We start from the raw sequence: 21,562 nt of genomic DNA, 5'->3' as shown, positions 1-21,562 counted from the left end.
GCCCGATCAGTGCGTCCATGGGAAGTGCCGTTAGTTAACCTAACAAAGGTGCTCCGGCCGAGGAACCCCAGAGATGAAGGGCATCACAGCGGCTGGCAGAACCCCCCCTAATCCCCTCCACCCCGTTGGACCAGCACGCCTGGAACCCCCCGACCACTTCCCACCCTAATCTCTGCAGATTTAAACAAGTTTCCGTCGTGATTCCACTGGTAGAAACTGGACTCAGCAGAGGTTAACGTGCTGGTTGAGCTGGTTGTAAAAGGTTAACGTGCTGGTTGAGCTGGTTGTAAAAGGTTAACGTGCTGGTTGAGCTGGTTGAGCTGGTTGAGCTGGTTGTAAAAGGTTAACGTGCTGGTTGAGCTGGTTGAGCTGGTCGTAAAAGCACCTGGGCCGGTAAAGGTTGGAGGGATCAGAACCAAACGGCTCGGGGAGTTGGTTCCTTTATCACTGCTGACCCGATTCAACAGTTCCTGGTTCCTCACATCAAATGTGTGTTATTAGTGGATCTTGTGTGATAACACAGTTCCACTGGGGGGGTCACGCTCCTGCTGCTCCTGGGGGGTGCGTGCACGTGAGCCGGACGCTCTCAGCTGTTGCTTTGCTGGGCGGAAACGGGACGACGCACGTGACACCCCCCGATATCAGGTTGACCTGGGCTTGTTTAGCGCCCCCCTTTGTGGCCCGTGACACTGACTCGTGCCTGGGTGGGGGGCAGCTCATTATGACTGGGGTGTGGGGGGGGGCAGGAGGCCAGTGCGCGCCTGTGTGCAGATGGACAGACCGTTAGGGATGGGCCTTTATTCCCGGGGGGGGGCAGAGGTCAGGGATCAAAGCCACAACAGACCCCCCTCCCAGCTCCCTGTCTGGGGACGGACCAGGACCCAGAGTCAAGAGCTCCTCAGGATGCTGCATTAGCAGCCTGTGCCGGGATGGCAGGGATGCGCTGGAGCGCTGGGCTGTGTGTGTTTGGTGTCTCCTGCGCCAGGTTGATGTAAATGCAGCCACAGTCGGGTCGAGGGAGCTCGTTTAATTAAGGGATTTGTTAATTTTCTACTCAACCTGACAGTGATGAACGAGGTGGCAGAGCCCAGCGCAGCACCCAGGACGATCCCGAAGGTCTGGAGGACCGGCTGCTTGAGCAGAACCAGAGTCCAGCAGCCAGAGCAGCCAGGACAGAACCCCCCCCCCCCCACACACACACACACACACACACACACACACTCTTTGCTTGCTTTGGTTCTCCTCCATTATCAGCCGCTGCTGCTGCCAGACGCTCGGCATCGGCCCGAAGCAGCGCAGCCACATGTCATATCGCCCCCTTGTAATTTATCTATTGTGATTTGGCAGCCATTCATCTTTTAAACGCTCTCTCCTGACTTCCTTTGTGCTCACAGAGCCGGCGGTGACCTTGAAAATGGACTGTGTGGCGTATTGTGATGATAATTTATTCCCATATACAACAAACTCCCCAACACGATTTTCAGAGGCTTTGTGCCGTTTACAAGAGCCTCAAACGTCCAGCACACAAATATTCTCCATGCAAATGAGCTTTTAGCATCAAAGAATTAGCTTTAAATCTAATTATTGTGCTAAACCCAAAAAGTCTTTCCAAAGCAGAGATGCCTGGAATTAAACAGGCCCGAAGAGAAACGACCCCCAAAGTTCAGTTGAAGCTTTTTCTAGAACTTTTTGAGGCCATAAAAGATTATTTTTAATCACTAAAAACCCTCCTGGAAAAACCTTAAAGTGGATTTAAAAACACATGACGTGAAAATGAGTTTGTGTGGTTAATATTTTACTTCAGTGTGACAAAAATAGAAACAATCATTGTCTCATTTCATGAGGAGCTCTGACACGCACACACACACACACACACACGCACACACACACACGCACACACACACACACACACAGTTTTAATGCATATTAATGAAGTTAAAGGGTCCACTGTAGAGGAGACAATGGAGCGAAGAGGACGGGTTGCGAGCACAAAGCCCCTCGGAGGAAGCAGCAGGAAATAGTCCCTCCTGGACCTTCCACGCAGCAACGAGGGCTTTTGGTTCCAGTCTTTGTGGTTCCTGCCTGCTCGCAACAGCTCTGAGGCTCTGTGGAACCGACCTTTGATGGTTCTTGTTGGTTCCTGAGGCAGTGAAATCACCCAAAGTGTCATTTAAAAAGCACAAGTGTAAAGAAACCAGAGCGTTGACGTGTTCCCGTGATGAATTGAAACGTTCTGTGAAGATTTGCAGAAACAAATCCTCACTGGCTGCTTCGGTGCTCGCGGGTCACCGCTAAACACTCCTCCAGATGTTCAGGTGCACTTTTTTGGAAGAATAAAACACAAAATCATGTCTCATCTTCTGCTGCTGATGGTTCTGGGACAAAGGTCGGGATGCCTCATATTAGCTCTTTTGCTGTAAGTCAGCATCAGCAGTGGTTCTCAACCAGAGGATGAACCTACTTTTCTCTGGTTAATGGTCCTGTGGTGGGAGGGAGAGCCACTGGCTCGGCTCGGCTCGGCTCGGCTCCTTCCTCTGGTGCTTGAGCGATAATCAAGTTGGACCAAACCACGCCTCCCTGTTTTATTCGGGGGAATTTATCCGCGCTTTCACGTCGAGAGCTCCCAGAGCCGGCGGAGACAGCGGAGCGGACGCGCACACGCACACGCCGACAGACGCACCGACCGTTCACTCGTGTTGACCGCGCAGCTCCGACAGGATGGAGTTTCTAGACCTGGAAGCGCGGTCTCCCTATGAGTATACTTTCAATTTCTGGAACGACTACCTCGGCCTGTCGACACTTGTCGCCAAGAGCAAGATCCGCAGCCCCTCCTGCAGCCCCAACTCGATCACCCGCTCTCTAAAAGCGACCCTGGGTTTGGAGGACGAGTCCCCGGTTTGCTCCTGCGTAATTGGGCACGCACGGGACAGCGACGGGCACCTGGAGTGCTGCTGCGCCGCGCCGGGATCTCCTCCGATCTCCTTCTACGATCTCAACGAGCGCATCTCGCTCCTCAGACCCTACGAACACTTTGCTGGCGATTCGCCCCCGGGAGGCAGAGATTCGCCCTCCCACGGGGGCAGTCTGGCCGGCCTCGACCTGCTCTCCATGGACAGGAGGCGGAAACAGTCTCAGAGGGGGAAGCCGGAGCCGAAGGTGTGCGTGTTCTGCCGGAATAACGGCGCCCCGGAGGAGGTTTACGGCACCCACATCTTGAAGACAGCAGACGGCCGCGTCCTGTGCCCCATCCTCCGGGCGTATACCTGCCCCCTCTGCAGCGCCAACGGCGACAACGCGCACACCATCAAATACTGCCCTCTGTCCAGAGACCAGGCGAGCCAGAGGATGGCGAAGGGGGGGCGGGTGATGGGAAAGCGGCTGAAGATCTTCTGATCCAGCGGCGCGCGGAGATTCTGCCACATTTCACGCACAAGACCAACTCAGAGGGAGCGAAAGGGACAAAAGCCCGTTGGCGACTTGGCTCGTGCCGCGTCGTGGCCACATGGACGCGTCGCGCAGCTTTTTGGACCCTCGCAGTACTTTTTAGACTTGGTGATGAAACGAACCAAAGTCCGGTCGCAGCTCGACCTGTGAACGACCTCCAGTAAACACGAGGAGGCCGTGCATGTTCGCGGGCACGTCCCTGCTTAATGAGAGCTCAACATAAACGCAGCACCTGACGCGACATGAATGTTCACAGTCCCGTAAGAGTCAGGTGGTGCCAGATAGTTCTCTATATTCGGCCCATTTTGAGAGGCGTTTTCTACCAAAGGAATCCACTTTTCTATGGAAACCAGTTCCGTTACTGTTTGTACGTCTCGTGTCTTATATTCTTCCTGTGAATAGTTCTGCTAAATCTGAACTGAATGTAACTCAGCATTCCGGTAGATCTGACCTGCTCCTCCAAGCTTTACTACTACAGCTTAGTTCAAGTACACAGATAGTTGGCTTGTTTTTTATGTGCAAAAACTGTAATTCCTGTAAATACTGAATACCGATTTTAGCAATGAAGAGTCTGGAATTCCAAAGGTGTTTATCTGTGAAGAGAAATGATTTATGTACTTATTTTTACCTTATGTATCACTGGGAAATATATTCACTGTAAATGAATAAACATTGGCATCTAATTTGACTACATGGGACTTCTCATTTTACAATTTCATGACTTTTGGAGACTTTTGGGTCAAAAACGACCAACTGAACGCGCGCGGATCGATCGCGACATCTAGCGGACGATGTTTGTACTGCAGCAAAATTCCAGAGAAAATATTCCGGTAATTTCTCATAAAAACATGGGCTAAAGATTGTGCTTTTTAAGGTATTTTAGCCAGTAAACAAGCTTCCATAAAATGCTACTTTTAAAACCAAAAGGCACCTGCATTTTTATTTGTCTTGATGTAACACAATAACTGCTCTTTCTGCCTTTTATATGACAAATGTCGGCAATTTTTTGGAGCTCTTCCTGAGTGCAAAGACATGGAGTGGCCATATGTGGGTGGTGTATGTGTTTTTAAAACGTTTTTAACTTTTATTCAAAGTGCGGAGGGAAAAAGAAGAAAAGATGTTGTTTAAGAAGGGAAGATGTTATTTAATTGTTGGGGTCCAGTCATTGCTACACTGTCTGTATCCTGTAGGAATCATTGCTTTAGTTCATACACAAAATAAACTAAATTCTTTTTTTAAAATATGAGGGCTGCTGCACACTTCATTAAAAAATCTGCTGATATCATGAGTACAATAAATTCTAACTCACAGCAGTGCAGCAATTAAGTTCTGGGGGGGAAGATCCCAAAGTGTTTCTGGATTAAAGCAAGAGTTGCACAACACACTAATAATGATCAGACACCCAGCTGGAGTACTCACCGTGAGTGTGTGTGTGTGTGTGTGTGTGTGTGTGTGTGTGTGTGTGTGTGTGTGAGTGAGTGAGTGAGTGAGAGAGAGAGAGCTTTATCCTTTATAAGGGCAAACAAAAGGTTGTAATCTGCTTCTCCACCACTGGGTGGCGCTGAGCCACACAAGCGTTTTAGTTTATGTATCAGAACAAATGAAAATCAGAAATCAGAGCGACGCCTGATTCCTCTGATGGGAGTTTCGTCCTGTTTCACTCCCTGGAGAGTCGGCCAGGTGCCGCCTGGATGACCTCTGAATGTTGAGGAGCAGGGTCATTTTTCCCCGAGTCAGCATATCAGTGACGCAGCACTTTGCACCAAGTCCTTTCAAGATTGTGTAAATAGAGCTAAAGGCAGAATCACAAAGGTATGAAAAGCTTTCAAAAAGAAGTGGGGGAAGAAAATGCAAATGTGATAAGATAAGCTGTATCTGGTGGGGCTCAAACGTTAACGCAGGTTTCCTTTTAAACACGAGTGTGTCGTTCCGGTTCCAGCCCAGATGAATATCTGCCGCTGCTCTACCGCCTGCAGCCGGGAGAGAATCGGAAAACCAACCGGAGTCCTGGTTGCAGCAGTCAGCGATTGGCCGACAGCCCCGATGGGGGGGTCTCCCTTTAAAAGGCAGGGATCTGCAGCATCACTGAGCTGGTGCAGTGTCACAACGCTCGCTCATCCTCACCGATGGTGTGCAGAACAAGGGGGACACAAAAAACCTTCTGAGAAACCATCTATTCCCTTCTCTGATAACAAAAAACCCACAAAAAAACCCATCATGAGCTACAGTTCCCACATCTCGTACCGACGCCCCTGGGACGGCTACAAAAGCTCCCAATCCACCAAAAAATCCTCCGCGTCTTCCTCCCTCTTCTCTTCTCGATCTCCTCCGTCTGGCAGGAGCATCCTGAGGCTGCTGAGCGCTGAGCGGATGGACCTGGTCCGGATGGGCTCCCTCAACACGGAGCTGCTGGACCTGCGCTCCCAGGAGAGGGAGCAGCTGGTGGAACTCAACGACCGCTTCGCCACATACATCGAGAAGGTGAGGCACCTGGAGCTGCAGAACCGAGCTCTGCTGGAGGAGCTGGAGGCGCTGAGAGGGCAGCAGAACCACCCGTCCCGCCTCCAGACGCTCTACGAGGCCCAGGTGAGGAGCCTGAGGGCCACCATCGACTCGGAGAATGGGGATAAGATGCAGATGGAGGCGGACAGGGACAAACTGAGGGATCTGTATGAGCAGATAAAGGAGCGCTACGAGGAGGAGGTCAAGCGGCGCCTGGAGGCCGAGGAGGCCCTGCAGAGGTCCAGGGAGCGGGCCGGCCGGGCCGTGCGCTCCACCTGCGATGCCGAGGCCACCGTGGTCTCTCTGTGTGACGAGCTGGTGTTCCTGAAGAAGGTCATCGCAGAGGAGCGCGCCGAGCTGCAGGCCCAGCTGCAGGTGGCCAACATCAGCGTGGACGTGGGGGTGTCCAGGCCCGACCTCTCCGCCGCCCTGCGAGACATCCGGGCCCAGTACGAGCGGCTGGCCCACAAGAACATGCAGGCTGCCGAGGACTGGTACAAGAGCAAGGTCGCCAGCGTGGCAGAAGCAGCCAGCGCCAACAGCGAGGCCGTGCACGCCATCCGAGAGGAGACCCGGGAGTACCGGCAGCTGCTCCAGTCCCGCTCGGCGGAGATCGACGCTCTCCGGAACGTCATTGATTCCCTGAATAATCAACTGCAGGAGCTCGAGGACACCCAGGAGAAGGAGGTGGCAAAGTACCAGGTGAATGATGGAGCCGTCACTGCTCTGCATGAACGTGCATCAAGTCTATGCTGCTAAACCAAAGGAAAGTTACAAAAGGCTTCTGTGCTGCTGCATCGGGGCTGTAGAGCGCCGCCTTGTGGCCGGAGGGGGTATAACATGTGAGCCGTTCTCATCAGAGACGTGGCAGTGCATGATAGTGTGGGAGTGTTTGATGTAAAAACACAGGCTCTCAGCCCCACACACACACACACACACACACACACACACACACACACACACACACACACACACACAGTGCTCATGTATTTGCCTTCCCAGGTGAGGATAAGTGAGCTGGAGCAGGATATCGGCGAGGCTAAGCAGGAGATGGCGCGCTACCTGAGAGAGTACCAAGACCTTCTCAACGTGAAGATGGCTCTGGATATCGAGATCACTGCTTACAGGTGAGATCTGACTTTTGATTCTGAATTCATGATGTTGTGGCTTGCTCATCGCCCTCGTGTTTATTCTGTCTGGAATAAGAGGCGTTGATTTAATTTGAACCAAAGAAAGTTAAACCTAACTTATGTCCTATTTTCCTTATCAGAAAACTCCTTGAAGGGGAGGAGATTCGACTGGCGTGCCCGTCTCTTCCTGCCCTACATTAAACCTTCAGTTCCTCTGTCCTTCTAAACATATAAATCATGATTAAAGATGAAAACCAACCCACAGCTCATTGATCTCAAGACAGACGTGCCCTTGTGCTACACAAGAGGTCCCCCCAAGTCCCCCTTCTTCTACACACGTTCTGACTCCATGCAGAGCGTCAGCGCTGCAGTCGCCGCTCTGGACGGCCGCAATGGTTTGGTAGAGTTCCTCTGTGTTAAACATGTTCAGGTCCCAGCAGGAGAAACGCCGTTTTCCTCGTTATGCAAACACTTAATCAACTGTTTGTGGAAAAGGAGGTGAATCTTCTTTGGACCTAAACTGTGTTTAAACTGAAACAAACCTGTGATCAACGCCGAACTCTATCAATCAATTGTCCCCTGTCCCACATTTCTGTAGTCAGTGAACCAGTAACCTTAAAACTTTACTTTACTAGATCTAAAAACCATTTTCTACTCTTCTTCTGCATTCACATCTGCATAAATACTGATGATTGTTTGCTAGATGTGCAAATGCCGTTGAAGACTAATTGTTACTGGTTTCCTTTATTCTTCCAGCAGCGCGTCTGTATTATGAATTTTCTGTTCCGTGTTCAGTTTGAAGCTGAAGAATGAGAGTGAAACACGAGTGCAGGTGGTGCTGTGAGACCTGAGTGGTGCTCAAACTAATAAAAGTTCTGCATCATTACACAGTGTGTTCATCTCAGCTGGCCACAAGATGAATAAACATACGACTGAGCTGCAAACATGAGTCCGCATCTCGTTTGTCTTACTTAAAGCACTCGTGCATCATAATTGCTTGTTGGCGTTCAGTCCAATCAGTTAATCAATATTTATCAAGCAGAAAAAAACAGAAGACTTCGTTTATGCTTAATGTTGACAGCGCGTTCCAAGTAATGAGGCACTGATAAACAATGGAATTTGTGACAGGGAATCGTGCACTAAAATGCATGAACCTAAACATTTGCTTAAGATACAATAAATAGAAACGAACTGTTCTAGAGGGTAAAAACCTGGATGTTGTCACACTGCAGTACTGCTCCATTCCCAAGCCCTGGAAAACTGGCTTCAGCTGGAATGTTCTGGTGCATTGCCTCAGCAGTCATCTCTGATCTCTGACCTCCCTGCAAAAACACAGAAAGAGGCTGACTTCCTTTGTATTTTTAGAATTTTCATCACTTGCTGTTGCTATTATAACAATTTACTAAAATCTAGGGAAGTATGCATATTGGAGAAGTAAGATATTTACAGTAATCGAAGCAGGTAAAGTGACACATTTTGCAGAATAAATAAATAAGTATAAATAAAGAAGGAGCAACATGTAAATATGTACTTTTAGAGCAAACATCTATGAATGTCAGAGCAGGTGCTTACTACCTTCACCATATTATGTGTGTGGTCACACGGCTTGTAACAGTGTTTATGTCGTTACCACAGGGCTAACTCCATGTTTACCTGTGGAAGGCGTGTTGTCTCGCTACCTGGCAAGCTAGTTTTCATTATTACCCCACATCCACTTAGCTTTAGGTGACATATTTTACTGGAACATTTATGGAGGGTTTAGAACAGACACTAACTACAAAAACGTCTCCCAATAAGTCGCACAAACTCCAACATTGTAGTAGCCTTTTTGTTACCGGAAGGTGGCGGAAGAATCCAAACCCACATCCGGTGATGAATTGCTTCCGGAGGTCAGAGGACACGAACATGGCCGCCGCCTTGCCTCGATAACAACGTCTCAAATTAGCGTTCACCTGAGTTTCAAAGACAAATGCGGCGGTCATCATAAGCGCATTTCTCTGCATTTTAAGGCCGACATGTTCAAGCTAATCGTCGGGAGGAGCGTGCCAGCAGCCCGGCTCCTGGCACCCAGGAGCGGGGTGCTGGTGGAGCCTGTCCGCGGCAGAAAGTCCCGCACCGACCCGGTAGCCAAGTCCAAAGAGGATCGAATCAAAGTGCCTCCTCCGGTGGACCCGGTGGAGATGGTCGTTCTGAGGGAGAGGTTCTCGGAGTACCAGCTCATCATGGGGGCCCTTAGGTAAGAATTTAGGGTCCAAAGGATGAAATGAGTAAACGTGACCGTTACGTATGTTGACATTTGCTCTTGTTAAAAATTATGATATGACCACTTACACTTGTATTTTCATTATTTCCCTACATCCTATGTTCCTCAATTAATTACACATGGAATTATAGGCGAATGCCTTATTAAAGGAACAAGACCAATGATGGTGAAACCAAAAGGCACTTTGAGTCGCTTTTATTCATCCTTGAACGTAGTTATAATGTTTTTGCTGTTTGAATGGAAGGCTGGAGTTTAAGGAGGAGATGTTAAGAAAGAAGTACGAGGAGGAGACGGGCTGTCTGGCCGAGGAGAGAACGAGGCAGGAGGCAGAGGAGCATCGCAGCCTCATGGACTGGAACCACCAGGAGAACGTCCGCCTGCTGAAGCTCCGGTAATACGCAGCTCAACCTGACATCCTGGAGAGCTTCAACAGGTGATAAGACTCGCTTGTTCGCTTCATGGGTTCGTGAATCTTGTCCCCAAACATTTCAGGATCCAGCGGATCCAGAAGGAAGAGGAGGAAATGGAGCGCAAGCAGGCCGAAGCCGCCATCAGTCGTGAGCAGCAGCAGCAGGAATTCATCAAAGCAAAAGAGATGGAAATTCTGCAGCTGCAGGTGAGATGAAAATATCTTCCAAGTTGCTAAAAGTTGAAATATCATCTTTACCACTGGTGATTTTGTTCTGCAACAGGAAGAGTCAAAGAACTTCATCACCTTGGAGAACCTGGACCAGCGTATAGAAGAAGCTCTGGATAATCCGAAGAATTATAACTTTGCAGTTGATAAGGAAGGAAGGGTTGTGAAACAGACAGTCCTGCAATGAGGCCGCAGCTGAGCCAGATGTGGACGCTACGTCTGGACCCCACCAGCACCACCAGACTCCTGGACTTATCTTCTGCTGCAGTTTCTCCCTCATCTGCTTTTTTACTGAAAGAAAATGTTTATTGTCTACCTGCTTATGGAGGATTTCACTTTCAGAGACTGGAAATAAAGTCCAGTGTCGCCGTTTCTCATCGTTTTTCTGTTTGGTTGTAAACACACATGATTTTAAAGTCTCCACAATGATTTTCAGGCAGAAGAGATCAACACTTACAGGAATCAGGTGAGGAATAATTCATGTTCTTGCCCCTTTTATTTGGCCCAACGTGAGGAGTTACATCAGCACAGTGGTCCAGCAGAACCCTGATCCCTACTGTCAGTTATTGATATTCCTGGCTGTGTTCCACAGTCCCAAACTGATAAAACACACAGTTACGACCTGAAGATGGCTTCAGTGTGGCTCTGAAGTGATTCCAAATGATAAAGTCCATGAAAAATGGGAATTGGTAATAAATAAGTTCATATATTATCCAACATGCCTTATATAAAACCTTATTAAACATGGAAGATGAAAATGTCTGATCTTGAAAAACAGGCTTTTATCCCGTCAGGAGTTATTACACACAAAGCTGATTCTTTATTGTGTCCTTACCTGATGCCAACACACCAGGTAGGTCGGAACCTGCTCAGTTAAAAATTAAGCTGCTTTTTAAAAAAAAAAAACCATAGATGACAGACTCCATATAAAATTCGGATTAAAAGCTGCACATCAGTCAGCAAAATACAGATTTTAGACTGAAATGTAATTAACACTGGAGTGTTTGCACAAAACTACTTGAATACTCAGATTTTAACAATTCAGCCACAGAATTTTAAAGAATTCGGGGGAGATTCAGACTGTAGCCGATCCAGAAAGTCTTCACTCATTTCTGTTCCGGGTCATCGGGTCATCGGGTCTCGGCTCGCTGCCCTGCGCCGGACAAGCGCTCGTCCTTTAAGAGACCTGGTTGTTGAGCTGACCTGGATACTTCTCAAACCTCCTCTCTGCCTCCTCGCTGAAGGCGTCCCCTGCAGGACAGGAGGGACGGTGAGGGGGGGGGGGGGGGGGGGGACGGGGAGGGGGGGACGGTGAGGACGGTGAGGGGTGAGGGGGGGAAGGGAGGGGGGGGGGACGGGGAGGGAGGACGGTGAGGGGGGACGGTGAGGGGGACGGTGAAGGGGGACGGTGAGGGAGGACGGTGAGGGAGGATGGTGAGGGGGGGGGGTCGGGGGGGGGGAGGGATGGTGAGGGGGGGGGGATGGTGAGGGGGGGGTGGAGGGGACGGTGAGGGGGGAGGGGGGGACGGTGGAGGGGACGGGACGGGGAGGGGGGGACGGGGTACGCGGTGGAGGGCGGACGGGCGGGGGGCGGTGAGGGAGTGAGGGGAGGGGGACGGTGAGGACGGGGAGGGGTGAGGGAGAAGGGGGGGGAGGGGGAGGGGGAGGGAGGACGGGGAGGGGGGGACGGTGAGGGGGGACGGGGACGGGGAGGGGGGGACGTGAGGGGAGGACGGTGAGGGGGACGGTGAGGACGGTGAGGGGGGACGGTGAGGGAGGAGTCTTCTTACCGTTGTGGCAGTTGTGCAGCCAGACTCGGTGGCCGTCGTACTTGCAGTTGCACTTCATGGCGTTGTTGCTGAAGTCGCTCTCCGCCACCTCGTAGTTGGGGTTGATGACGACCTGCAGGGCCAGAGGCACGTCAGAGACGTCGGAGTGACGGAAAAGTGTTGGGAGTTTCCTGCTTGCCTGAAAAATGTAGTTCCCAGGTTTGACGTCCGTGATATCGACCCACTGGCAGTCGATGTCGTGGCGATACGAATCCCAGCAGCCCACCGTGATGCCCTGGTCCCCGAAGTTGGCACATTCGTAGCGCTTAGAAATGCCTGGTGGACAAAAACGGCACGTTGACGTCAGCACGACCCAGCACGACCCGGCACGCCCCAGCACGACCCAGCACAACCCGGCACGACCCGGCACGCCCCGGCACGACCCGGCACGACCCGGCACGCCCCGGCACGACCCGGCACGCCCCGGCACGCCCCGGCACGACCCGGCACGCCCCGGCACGACCCGGCACGACCCGGCACGCCCCGGCACGACCCGGCACGCCCCGGCACGCCCCGGCACGACCCGCACGCCCCGGCACGCCCCGGCACGACCCGGCACGACCCGGCACGCCCGGCAGCCCCGGCACGACCCGGCACGACCCGGCACGACCCGGCACGTCCCAGCACGACCCAGCACGCCCCAGCCGCACACCCTAACCCGTGAGACTCACCCTCTTCACAGTCCGAGTCCTCCAGGCAGAAACTGGCTTTATGACCTTCTGCCACTCTGGTGCCGTTTGCGTTGAGCAGGTCGTAGTGGGTGAAGACGTCCATGCTGTGATAGTGGCTGTGAAACAGAAACACTGCCAGCACGTCCTGACCGCCCCCCCCCCCCCCCCCCAGCGTTAATAAAGCAACCTTACCCGTGGCAGGCGTGCCACACCCACGAGTGGCGCCCCGCCTTTGGCTTGAAGTCTGCCCGGCCGATGTTGTGGATCTGGGAGGAGAAGCGGAGCAGCCGTCGGTGTCCGTAGGGCCAGTTGGCCTTGGCAGCGGACTTGGACAGGCAGTCCTCCTCGGCGGCGCAGTACAGCATGTGCAGAGGTCGGTCCTCGATGTAAACGGTCTGCTGCACCAGGGGGGCGTTCAGGATCAGGTCAGAGGCCGCTGGGCACAGATGGAGAAGGTGCGGGTCAGCCCAAGCCCGAGGGTTCCTGCTGCCCCCCCCACCAACACAGGAAGTCAGCGTGGACGCGGCTGTCGTCCCACGTCTCTCGTCTCACTCACTCTCGGAGCAGATGACGCCCGCTGCGAACCGGGCCGCGCTCTTCTGACAGCTGACCGACTTGTGATGCTGGCACTGGCTCAGAGACGGCTCGCCGCCCGAGCACTTCACGCCGCTCAGCACCATCTCCGTCACGTTGCTGCTGTCCCAGTACCAGGTTTCCTTCGTCAGGGTTTCCACAACAGGAACAAATTAGTCAGCGTGGTGAACAACAGGGTCCTGACTCACTCCGGCTGCAGTAAAGACGGAGTTCAAACTCGTTCTGGAGAACAACAGAGCAGGAACGCCACTACAAATGTAGGATTCCGTTGTTTTGAGGAAAATTAACCGTTTTGATTTATGTTTCTGGCAGATTGTTTTGGTTCCACTAAGATTTTACTTTTGGCAGATTTGCAGTTTCCTTCAAGAGAAGCAAATTTTGAAAATCATTTTTTAAAACTCCGGCAAAGACAGCGCTGGATTTTTGTTTTTTAAATCAGGTCAAGAATTCCAAACTACGTATTTCTCACATCCTGGAATGTTTGGTTTTTCTCTGTATAAAGTGTGAGCGTGTTTTGAGCTTTTCTTCCTACTTACATTGACGGCATGCATGGCGTAGCCGAGCCCTAGCTGCCTGCACACAACCATGGCTTCTCTCGTGGTCCAGCCTGAGCTGCAGACTGTGCCCCACTTGGACCCAACCTGAACCTCCACCCGGCCCTCGTAACTGCTCCGGCCGCCTACTATCCGAATCTGCAGAAAACACCCTGCTGGGATGAGTGGGGGGAGCTGCTCTGGCTCTGGAAGCTAACGCCATCAGAGCTAATCCTCAGGCAGGGCGGGCTGGAGCAGTTTAGTTGAGTTTAGTGTTTTTGGAGCATTTGCAGCTGTGCAGATGAGCTCACACCTGTGTTTTAGATGTGTTTGAGAGTCGGCTTTGTTTCTCCACACCTGGAAAAACACTACATGGTTTTCCCAGGAAGGAAAAGAAACATCTGATCTACTCTTTATATTAGTGACAAAGCCCACATGCGCATATATTATATGGGACAAAACCATTCCGAATATGAATATATGTGCATCCAATTCAGATTTTCTATAATGAGGAGGAAAGCTGAGACAGTACATTATAGAAGAACCCTTCTGAGGAGGCCTCAGCAGTGTTAATGACCTACTTGCAGGCCCTGGTTAGCGTAGCCCAAGCCTAGCTGCCTGCAGACCACCATGGCCTCCTTTGTGGTCCAGGTCTCTCCACAAATCAGACCCCAGCTCAGAGTCCCATTAGAGTCTGGCTGCAGCACCTCCACACGGCCTTCGTAACGAGTCCGTCCTCCTGCGAGTCGCATCTGTCCGGGCCCGAGGGGGTTAGAGACCACAAAGCAGAGCATAGATACACACGTGCAGGGCTGCTGCGTCACGCTTCCTGAAGATTCAAAACTCCAGAACTCGGATCTTACAGTTTCTAACCCAGACAGCCCAGCATCAATGCGTATCTACGTCTGAGAGTAATGAGGGAAAACTGTCAGAATTCCAACAGCTCAGAATGTCAGATGTTAGTTGGCAACCTACAAACTACCAGAGCAGCAAAAGGACTAACGGGTAACACAACACACGACCCAGAACACAACCCCCTGTAAATGCTAGCGTCAGTAAATGGAATGATGAAACATGTCTGACCGAGCTCTCCAGGCCCATGTAGGGAACGTTGCAGCGCACAGCTGCGTCCTCCGTGTGCTGGCAGTCCTCAGACGTGATGTTCTTAAAGGGGCACTTCCAGATCGACCGCTCCTGGCCCACACACTTCACTTCGTTCATGTAGATCGGCCCCATTCCTGGGAAGGAAACAGCCGTAAGAGCTCAGTTCTGGGCATTACTGGATATCATGGATTCAGTGGTCCTGCCACACACTCTCCTATGACTGTCCCGATGTCAGAGGAGACTCCCCTCATCTCTGGAATTCTCTGGAATTCCTCAAAGTGAATTAGTGAATGCTGGTGTTTCAGACGCAGACGTGTCCTCCGACTGGGGGCGACCTGTTCACCATCCCCCTCCGAGCTCGAGCTCCTTCGCCCCAGGTCACACCACCATGAGGCGACTGCGTTACAAAATCTGTGTGAAAGGAATTCCTTCAGCGCTGCTCGTTTCTGGCTTCGAGGACGCCCAGGAATGTTTCCTGGGCAGATGGTGTCAGGTGGTGTGGTCCAACATCCATGTGAGCACAGAGCCATGCTTGGTGCCTCAAAGAGATTCTGTGACGCGTCTCCCCCACCGACTTCCTCTGAGGTGGAAATCATAACGTCCACACTCAGCAGAGCAGCCGTCCCCACCCACGTGTGAAGGCGAGGCTTGTTGCTCGTGGCTGCCTAAACCTGCCCGTGCTTCAGAGCTCTGGGAGGGAGCCAGAGGCGGGGAAGCACCCCCACGGAGGCCGGTTCTGTTACCTTGGCCCATGCGGGCCCCGGTGAGGGCCTCTCTGGCGCTGCCGAAGCCCAGCTCCCTGCAGACGACGCTGGCTGACTGCAGGTTCCAGCGGTCGTCACACACCGTCCCCCACTCGCTGTCCTTCAGCACCTCCACCCGCCCCTCGCCAAGCCTGGCGCCGCCCTTCAGCCTCACGTTTCTCTGTGGGACGAAGACAAACGGCGTCATCAAAAGGTCCGTTTGTCCGGAGCCGCTGGGCTGCAGGCGGCCTCACCGAGGTTTTCAGCTTCTTTTTCAGGCCACTGCTCTGCATGAACAGCGGCCCGGGCATGCAGCTGACCACGGCCGCCGTGCCCCCCTCACAGGACACCGAGCTGTTGGGCTTCCTGAACTCCAGGGGGCAGGCTGCCAGGTGGATCTCCGTGCCCGTGCACGCCACAGAGTGAACCAGGAAGGAGTTCTTCTGGCGCTGCAAGTACAACCTGAGGAGATGGAAGGAGCGATTAGGGATCAGCCCCCTTTAGCTGCTGCTGCTGTTATGGGCGTCGGGAATTAACGCCGCCAACACCAACAGAAACACCGGCGTCCTGGGACATACACACTCAAGCAAACATGAAAGGGAATTCCATCTTGCTTTTGTCTGGACTCAGGGAGGAAACGTAGGTGACCTAGGGCTGGAAAATGTGCTGACCTACTTCTGCCGATATTGTGCAACAGTCGTCGGCCAAGTTTCCAGTTTCCAGGGAAACCTGACCTGCTTCCAATTTAAAGAAGAAGCTATCCAAAAAATGTTCTCTTACCAGCAGATGTTACACACAACAATCAACACGTCGTATAATTGGCTGTTAAATTGGATGTAATTATTAAACCGATATTGACCAATTACTGACGAGAGGGTTCTGAACACTGGAATGATTTCCCCTGACGCTGTTCCCAGGGATAAGGCCAGTATAAACTGAGCTAAGCTAGGCTAAAATGAGCTAAGCTGAGCTAAAATAATAAGCAGTTATGGGATCTAGGTGTTAATGTGATGCACAGTAATGAAAGTGGCCTTAGTGCTCTGCAACATCCTTCTAATCTGGGAATATTATTTGGAAATCTGACAGTTTCAACAGTTTGAGCGGAGCAGCAACACGAGAGGCTCACAGAAACACATGCCAGTCTTCACAAGTTTATCCTGCCATTACCTTTTGCCGGGGCCGCTCTGTTTAGACTTAGAGCTAGCTTTACCTTTGGAAGTGGGCCTGCAAGGCAAACAGGGGTTAGACTGTAGAGAGAGCGGCAAAAACCCCAGGCGTTATCTCTCCTGATGCTGATGTTGAAGCAGCTTCAGCACAACCTGACTGTTGTGCTGAGTTAGAAACGAGAACGATGATAACGTGACGTGAATGTGACCCAAAGTTAGCCCAGTTAGTTTACTGCTGCGGTTCTCTAACAGGAGGCGAAATCATCAAAAGGCTGAAGAGCCGAGTCGTTCAGGATCTGCAAATGAACATGAACGCATCCACATGACGGCATCAGACGGGTTCATTCGAAACTAAACTGCGGTTTTAGCCGATGAGTGGCCTTCATGTCACGTTCAGGGCCACTTGTCCAGCACCAGGACTCTGAGGGCCGGAGTCCTCTGAGGGTCGGAGTCCCCTGAGGGCCGGAGTCCCCTGAGGGTCGGGATCCTCAGGGGACTCCGACCCTCAGAGTCTCCCAATGAGGTGAATGTGTGGGGATCATTTGCAGATTCTGAAACATCAGATTCTTGTGTTTGAACTCAAGAATCTGACGGTTTTAGTGCTGCACGTGACCCCTGTTGCTAATAACAGGGAGCACTCGTGCTCATGGAGGTCAGTTGGAACCATCTGCATCATGTCAGGAGAAGCAAAGAAGCCGAACCAGATGACAACTGACCCCCAACACACACACACACACACACACACACACACACACACACACACACACACACACATCAGAATACAGTAAAGTGGCCAACAGAAGCAGCTCCAGCCAGATCTACTCGACAGGAAACCCACTGTCCCGAGGACGGGGGGGGGACAGGGGGTTCTCCTGCAGTGTACCTTCCACCCGCCGAAACATTAACCTTTGGCTTGTCGGCGCCTCGCTTTTTCAGACGTCTGCAACACACACACACACACACACACACACACACACACACACACACACACACACACACACACACAGAGTCTTTACAGCAGTCGTGAGCGACATTTCTGTCATTCCACACGTCTCAGAGTTCGTTACAGACTTCAGGTGACTAAAGTGACGACATTCACACACATCACAGCTGAGTCAGTGTGTGTGTGTGTGTGTGTGTGTGTGTGTGTGTGTGTGTGTGTGTGTGTGTGTGTGTGTGTTAACGTGTTGGATTGTGTGAATCACAGAGGGTGTAAACAGTTTCATAGGCTGTGAAACGCCTCAAACACTTAAATGAAAAACAGCTGGAGTTACAGGATTTCAAAATAAAAGCACATATGAAAGAGCTCAGTGACCTTGGTTTGGTTCTGACGTCCCTCATGTTTCCATCTATTGCTGTGATATATTTTAGTGGTGAAACTTTACATTTGTGATATATGTGCCGACCTCCACGACCCTCCCAGAGTCTCTGTGTTCACGGCTGCTTGAGAGAAAACTCACGTCTACTCGCTACTGCAGCCTGGATAGGAAGCACTGGAGCACAGCCAGGAATGTGTGCGTCATACTGGGGGGGGGGCTGGGGGGGAAACTGGGGGAAACTGGGGGAAACGGGGGAAAACTGGGGGGAAACTGGAGGAAACTGGGGGGAAACTGGGGGGGGAAACTGGGGGAAACTGGGGGGAAACTGGGGGAAACTGGGGGGGGGAACTGGGGGAAACTGGGGGGAAACTGGGGGGAAACTGGGGGGAAACTGGGGGAAACTGGGGGAAACTGGGGGAAACTGGAGGAAACTGGGGGGAAACTGGGGGAAACTGGGGGAAACTGGGGGGAAACTGGGGGAAACTGGGGGTCGTGGTGTCGCTGCGTGGACCAAAGAGCCCTCGTGCCAGCGCAGCATCTGCAGCGAGTTATTCCGGACTCTTCCGGCTTCCTCTGAGGGGCTCAGTAGAAATATGTGACCCGACTCAGACGCGCAGTGAAGAATCCGTCAGAACCACCCTCAGAACCATCACGGCCCGGTTCAGAGGCCCAGTCACAGCTCCACCAACCTGTAGAAGCTCCTGTTGACCTTCTTCTCATGAGGGAATCCCAGCATGCCGCAGATCACACGCGTGTTCTTGATGGTCCAGCCCAGGTCACAGATCTGGACCCACCCGTCCCCGTGCTTGATCTCCACCACCCCCTCTGTGACCGGCACCCTCCTCTGGGCGGTGGCCACCACGGGCCGCAGGCGCACCTCCTCTATCTGGTTCTGATCCACCTGGGCCTTGAAATGACAGCAAACCTTCATTCTCTGAAGCAACAAAAACCTTCAGAACCAGGCTGGCAGAACCAGACTGGCAGAACCAGACTGGCAGAACCAGGCTGGCAGCACCAGGCTGGCAGAACCAGGCTGGCAGAACCAGGCTGGCAGCACCAGGCTGGCAGCACCAGGCTGGCAGAACCAGACTGGCAGCACCAGGCTGCAGGTCTAAACTGTGTTTAGCTACTGTAAATTCATGGTTCTGGTAACACTCCAGAGCCACAGTGAGGAGAACCGGGTCACAGCGAATGTTTAGACTTGTGCTGGGATGGTTTCTGGAGACGCTTCCGACAGTCGGAGCTGATTTATGGAGGAATGTCAGGCAGCCGTTTGTCTGCTCGAGCAGGGAATTTCGTGAATGAGGCTAAACTCCAGGTCACAGAAGCCAAGTTGATGCTTGATCACATGATCCAATCAGGGAATTCTTCTCTTCTGTTCCAGCCCTGTTCCCTGTGGCTGCACACTTCCTGATAAGAGGAATTCCCACCCACAGTAGCCATCGGCTACAGCCTGTGTGGAATATTACAAGACCCAAAGGGTTCTGCTGAAGGAAAACCACAGTATCCAAGGTGACCCCTGACCCTGAGGTCACGACCCTCTGGTGGGGCTGAAACTCGGGCCGAGGGGACCAGCGGTGCTGCTGCTAACGTTAGCTAGCTGAGCCACTCACCTCGATGACGTTAGAGTCCACAAAGCCAGGGATCCGCTCGTCCTTGCACACCACTCCAGCATCCTCATCGTGGGTGCAATCGCTGTTGCCCCAACCGCGAGACTTGCAGAGCCCAATGCTCCTCTCCCCACCGTTACACAGCACGTTGTCCAGCCAGATCTTCCCTGAAAAGGTAGCAGAGCTTCAGCGAGGGTCCAGCCGCCGCTCCAGGATCAGCAGGACTTAGGTAAACGTTATTTCCTTCGTTTTGAAGACGCTGGAGCAGGAAGAGCTACATGCTAACGCCTGATGATGTCTCTCTAAAGGTGACCTTTACCTTGGCCCTTGCCGTATTTGGCGCTGTGGGTCCATCCCGTCGCCGACACGAAGCCCAGTTGGCGACAGAGCACGTTGGCGTTTGCTATTGAGAAGTCGTCGTCGCAGATCGTCCCCCACTCCCCCTTGTGGAACAGCTCTACCCGACCTTCGTTGTGTTTTCGCGGGTGTCCTGCCAGTCGGACCCTGAGTGGTTCCGCCTGGGCCTGAGGGGTCGGAGAAGGGGGAGACGGCCTGGCTGTGGTTGCTGTTGTCTGGGTCACGCAGCAGGGAAACCAGCAGCCCAACAGGAGGCTAACCGCTAGCTGCCGTCTGCATGGGGACGTCTTCATTATTTCAGCTGTAAGCAGAGGAAGCGAAGCCTCAACACTGGTCACCATGGCTACCGAGGCTCAGCCAGGAGCCGCACCGGTGTCAGGCTTCAATGACTGATGTCAGCGAGTAAAAGCGTGAGGAGGAGAAACGCCAAACTGGGAATCATTTGTGGACAATATTCATCGCTCTCGTTGTGCGTTTGCTCTCCAGCCGTCGGGGCGTTGACCTTTTGCTAGGGTTGTTCATTCATAGTTTTAGATACAAGTTACACAAGAAGGAACATTTTTTTCCTCAAACAGGGAAACCCAATTAAACTTTCCTGCATGGGTGGTGGGTACGGGAAGCTAACACAGGCCTGCTATTGATAACCTGACAGCTGCATCCTCCTGGGAACGGAGACACAAACACAGTAGTGTGATTTTTTTAGCTTTTGCAGGAAACACAAACTGAAGGTGCACGTTCCTAAACGTGTCCGAGGCTGACTGTGTGGAAGGACACACACGACCACGCCGAGCGTTAGCGAAGTACTGATGGTGATATCCGTCTGATCTCGGAGGAACTTTCTTTGGAATTTTAGACCCAAATCTGAGCCTAAATGAGAGTTAAACTAAACGCCGGGAGGGAACTTGAATACAGAGGAAAAAGAGGGGAAAAGGAAAAGTGCAGCTTGATTAAAATAGAAACAGGCTGGTAAAGAAATTCCTACCAATTATGAGAAGCTGCAATTAGGGTTTTCTTTTTGGCTTCTCCACCTACTTCCAGCACAAAGATATAATCATTCCCAACCTACAGGAAAAACTGCTGACACTTTTTAGGATTTTTATGCCGGCTCACGGGCTGCAACAGCACCTTCACAACCACAACAGGTTCCTCTTCCTTCAGCGCGCCTCCTCTCGATACCGGAATATTTCAGTACAACACACAGACACTGGTGAATTCTGCAGTTTTAGCTCATCTTGAGGAATCTGGAGCTGTACGGTTCTGGCCAAAGTTAGAAATGTGTTTGTATGGTGTAACATCCATTAGAGAGGTCCTGCAGCCTTCTTACCGTCTGCTTCCAGACTGGAGGAGGATGGGACGGCTCCAGTGGAGAAGGGGACAGTTCTGCTGCACTTCCACAAACTGGAGCCTCAAATGCTGAAGTTTAGCCAACAATCCGATGATTCCGCCACTTCCCGTCGTCAATCAAAAGGTTCCAATTTGCGGGGCAGCCAATTATCCCGGTGGCGTTGTTGTCGGTGGATTTCCAGCTGGGCAGCCCTGAAAGAGGGTCTGACGGAGGGAAGGGAAAGAAGGAGGCTCCGGTGGGCTGGATTTATCCCTGCCAAACACACTGCGCCTTTCAGGAATGCGCAACGGGAATTTCACTCATTTGGGAACTCAT

At 52.1% G+C, this 21,562-nt stretch overlaps 4 protein-coding genes and 1 long non-coding RNA gene across 11 annotated transcripts; 3 read left to right on the top strand and 2 right to left on the bottom strand.

Annotated features, from left to right (window-relative positions):
* The first annotated feature begins 1,937 nt into the window (after positions 1–1,937).
* On the top strand, positions 1,938–4,132 carry LOC130539721 (nanos homolog 1-like). The gene has a single exon (XM_057058265.1). It carries the CDS (start codon positions 2,719–2,721, stop codon positions 3,391–3,393), a length of 675 nt encoding a protein of 224 aa, XP_056914245.1. The 5' UTR covers positions 1,938–2,718; the 3' UTR covers positions 3,394–4,132.
* A 1,385-nt stretch (positions 4,133–5,517) lies between these two features.
* On the top strand, positions 5,518–8,020 carry neff2 (neuronal intermediate filament family member 2). The gene is made up of 3 exons (XM_057058261.1): positions 5,518–6,648; positions 6,949–7,073; positions 7,217–8,020. Exons 1-3 carry the CDS (start codon positions 5,662–5,664, stop codon positions 7,275–7,277), a joined length of 1,173 nt encoding a protein of 390 aa, XP_056914241.1. The 5' UTR covers positions 5,518–5,661; the 3' UTR covers positions 7,278–8,020.
* On the bottom strand, positions 7,815–8,942 carry LOC130539723 (uncharacterized). The gene is made up of 2 exons (XR_008954204.1): positions 8,730–8,942; positions 7,815–8,398 (listed from the first exon to the last, which is right to left on the bottom strand). It is a non-coding gene; the product is annotated as an uncharacterized LOC130539723 (long non-coding RNA).
* Positions 8,943–8,955: 13 nt separating this feature from the next.
* Positions 8,956–10,348, top strand: mrps26 (mitochondrial ribosomal protein S26). The gene is made up of 4 exons (XM_057058266.1): positions 8,956–9,312; positions 9,584–9,730; positions 9,832–9,955; positions 10,032–10,348. Exons 1-4 carry the CDS (start codon positions 9,092–9,094, stop codon positions 10,161–10,163), a joined length of 624 nt encoding a protein of 207 aa, XP_056914246.1. The 5' UTR covers positions 8,956–9,091; the 3' UTR covers positions 10,164–10,348.
* A 105-nt stretch (positions 10,349–10,453) lies between these two features.
* loxl3b (lysyl oxidase-like 3b) lies at positions 10,454–21,533 on the bottom strand. Of its 7 annotated transcripts, XM_057058252.1 has the most exons (17): positions 21,227–21,533; positions 19,865–20,203; positions 19,549–19,712; positions 18,625–18,842; positions 17,500–17,556; positions 16,618–16,674; positions 15,705–15,912; positions 15,451–15,631; positions 14,687–14,841; positions 14,185–14,355; positions 13,607–13,762; positions 13,033–13,192; positions 12,669–12,912; positions 12,477–12,592; positions 11,945–12,081; positions 11,767–11,878; positions 10,454–11,227 (listed from the first exon to the last, which is right to left on the bottom strand). In XM_057058252.1, exons 2-17 carry the CDS (start codon positions 20,193–20,195, stop codon positions 11,154–11,156), a joined length of 2,541 nt encoding a protein of 846 aa, XP_056914232.1. In that variant the 5' UTR covers positions 20,196–20,203; positions 21,227–21,533; the 3' UTR covers positions 10,454–11,153. The 7 variants fall into 7 exon arrangements, with proteins under 7 accessions (XP_056914232.1, XP_056914233.1, XP_056914234.1 ...); XM_057058253.1 differs by lacking the exon at positions 16,618–16,674 and having other exon boundaries at positions 21,227–21,532; XM_057058254.1 differs by lacking the exon at positions 17,500–17,556 and having other exon boundaries at positions 21,227–21,532.
* Between the last annotated feature and the right edge of the window lie 29 nt (positions 21,534–21,562).

Source organism: Takifugu flavidus, chromosome 16, assembly GCF_003711565.1.
Source record: "Takifugu flavidus isolate HTHZ2018 chromosome 16, ASM371156v2, whole genome shotgun sequence".
NCBI classification, from domain to species: Eukaryota; Metazoa; Chordata; class Actinopteri; order Tetraodontiformes; family Tetraodontidae; genus Takifugu; species Takifugu flavidus.
Note: the sequence above shows the minus strand (reverse complement) of the source record. Positions and strands in the feature narration are given on the sequence as shown.

Coding starts and splice junctions, on each gene's coding strand:
- loxl3b (XM_057058252.1), bottom strand. CDS start 20,195: ATGAAGACGTCCCCATGCAGACGGCAGCTAGCGGTTAGCCTCCTGTTG. Junction 17,557..18,624: donor GTCAACAGGAGCTTCTACAG/GTTGGTGGAGCT, acceptor TGTGTGTTGCAG/ACGTCTGAAAAAGCGAGGCG. Junction 15,913..16,617: donor CAGAGCGGCCCCGGCAAAAG/GTAATGGCAGGA, acceptor CCATCTCCTCAG/GTTGTACTTGCAGCGCCAGA.
- LOC130539721 (XM_057058265.1), top strand. CDS start 2,719: ATGGAGTTTCTAGACCTGGAAGCGCGGTCTCCCTATGAGTATACTTTC.
- neff2 (XM_057058261.1), top strand. CDS start 5,662: ATGAGCTACAGTTCCCACATCTCGTACCGACGCCCCTGGGACGGCTAC. Junction 6,649..6,948: donor AGGAGGTGGCAAAGTACCAG/GTGAATGATGGA, acceptor TTGCCTTCCCAG/GTGAGGATAAGTGAGCTGGA. Junction 7,074..7,216: donor ATCGAGATCACTGCTTACAG/GTGAGATCTGAC, acceptor TTTCCTTATCAG/AAAACTCCTTGAAGGGGAGG.
- mrps26 (XM_057058266.1), top strand. CDS start 9,092: ATGTTCAAGCTAATCGTCGGGAGGAGCGTGCCAGCAGCCCGGCTCCTG. Junction 9,731..9,831: donor GTCCGCCTGCTGAAGCTCCG/GTAATACGCAGC, acceptor CAAACATTTCAG/GATCCAGCGGATCCAGAAGG. Junction 9,956..10,031: donor TGGAAATTCTGCAGCTGCAG/GTGAGATGAAAA, acceptor GTTCTGCAACAG/GAAGAGTCAAAGAACTTCAT.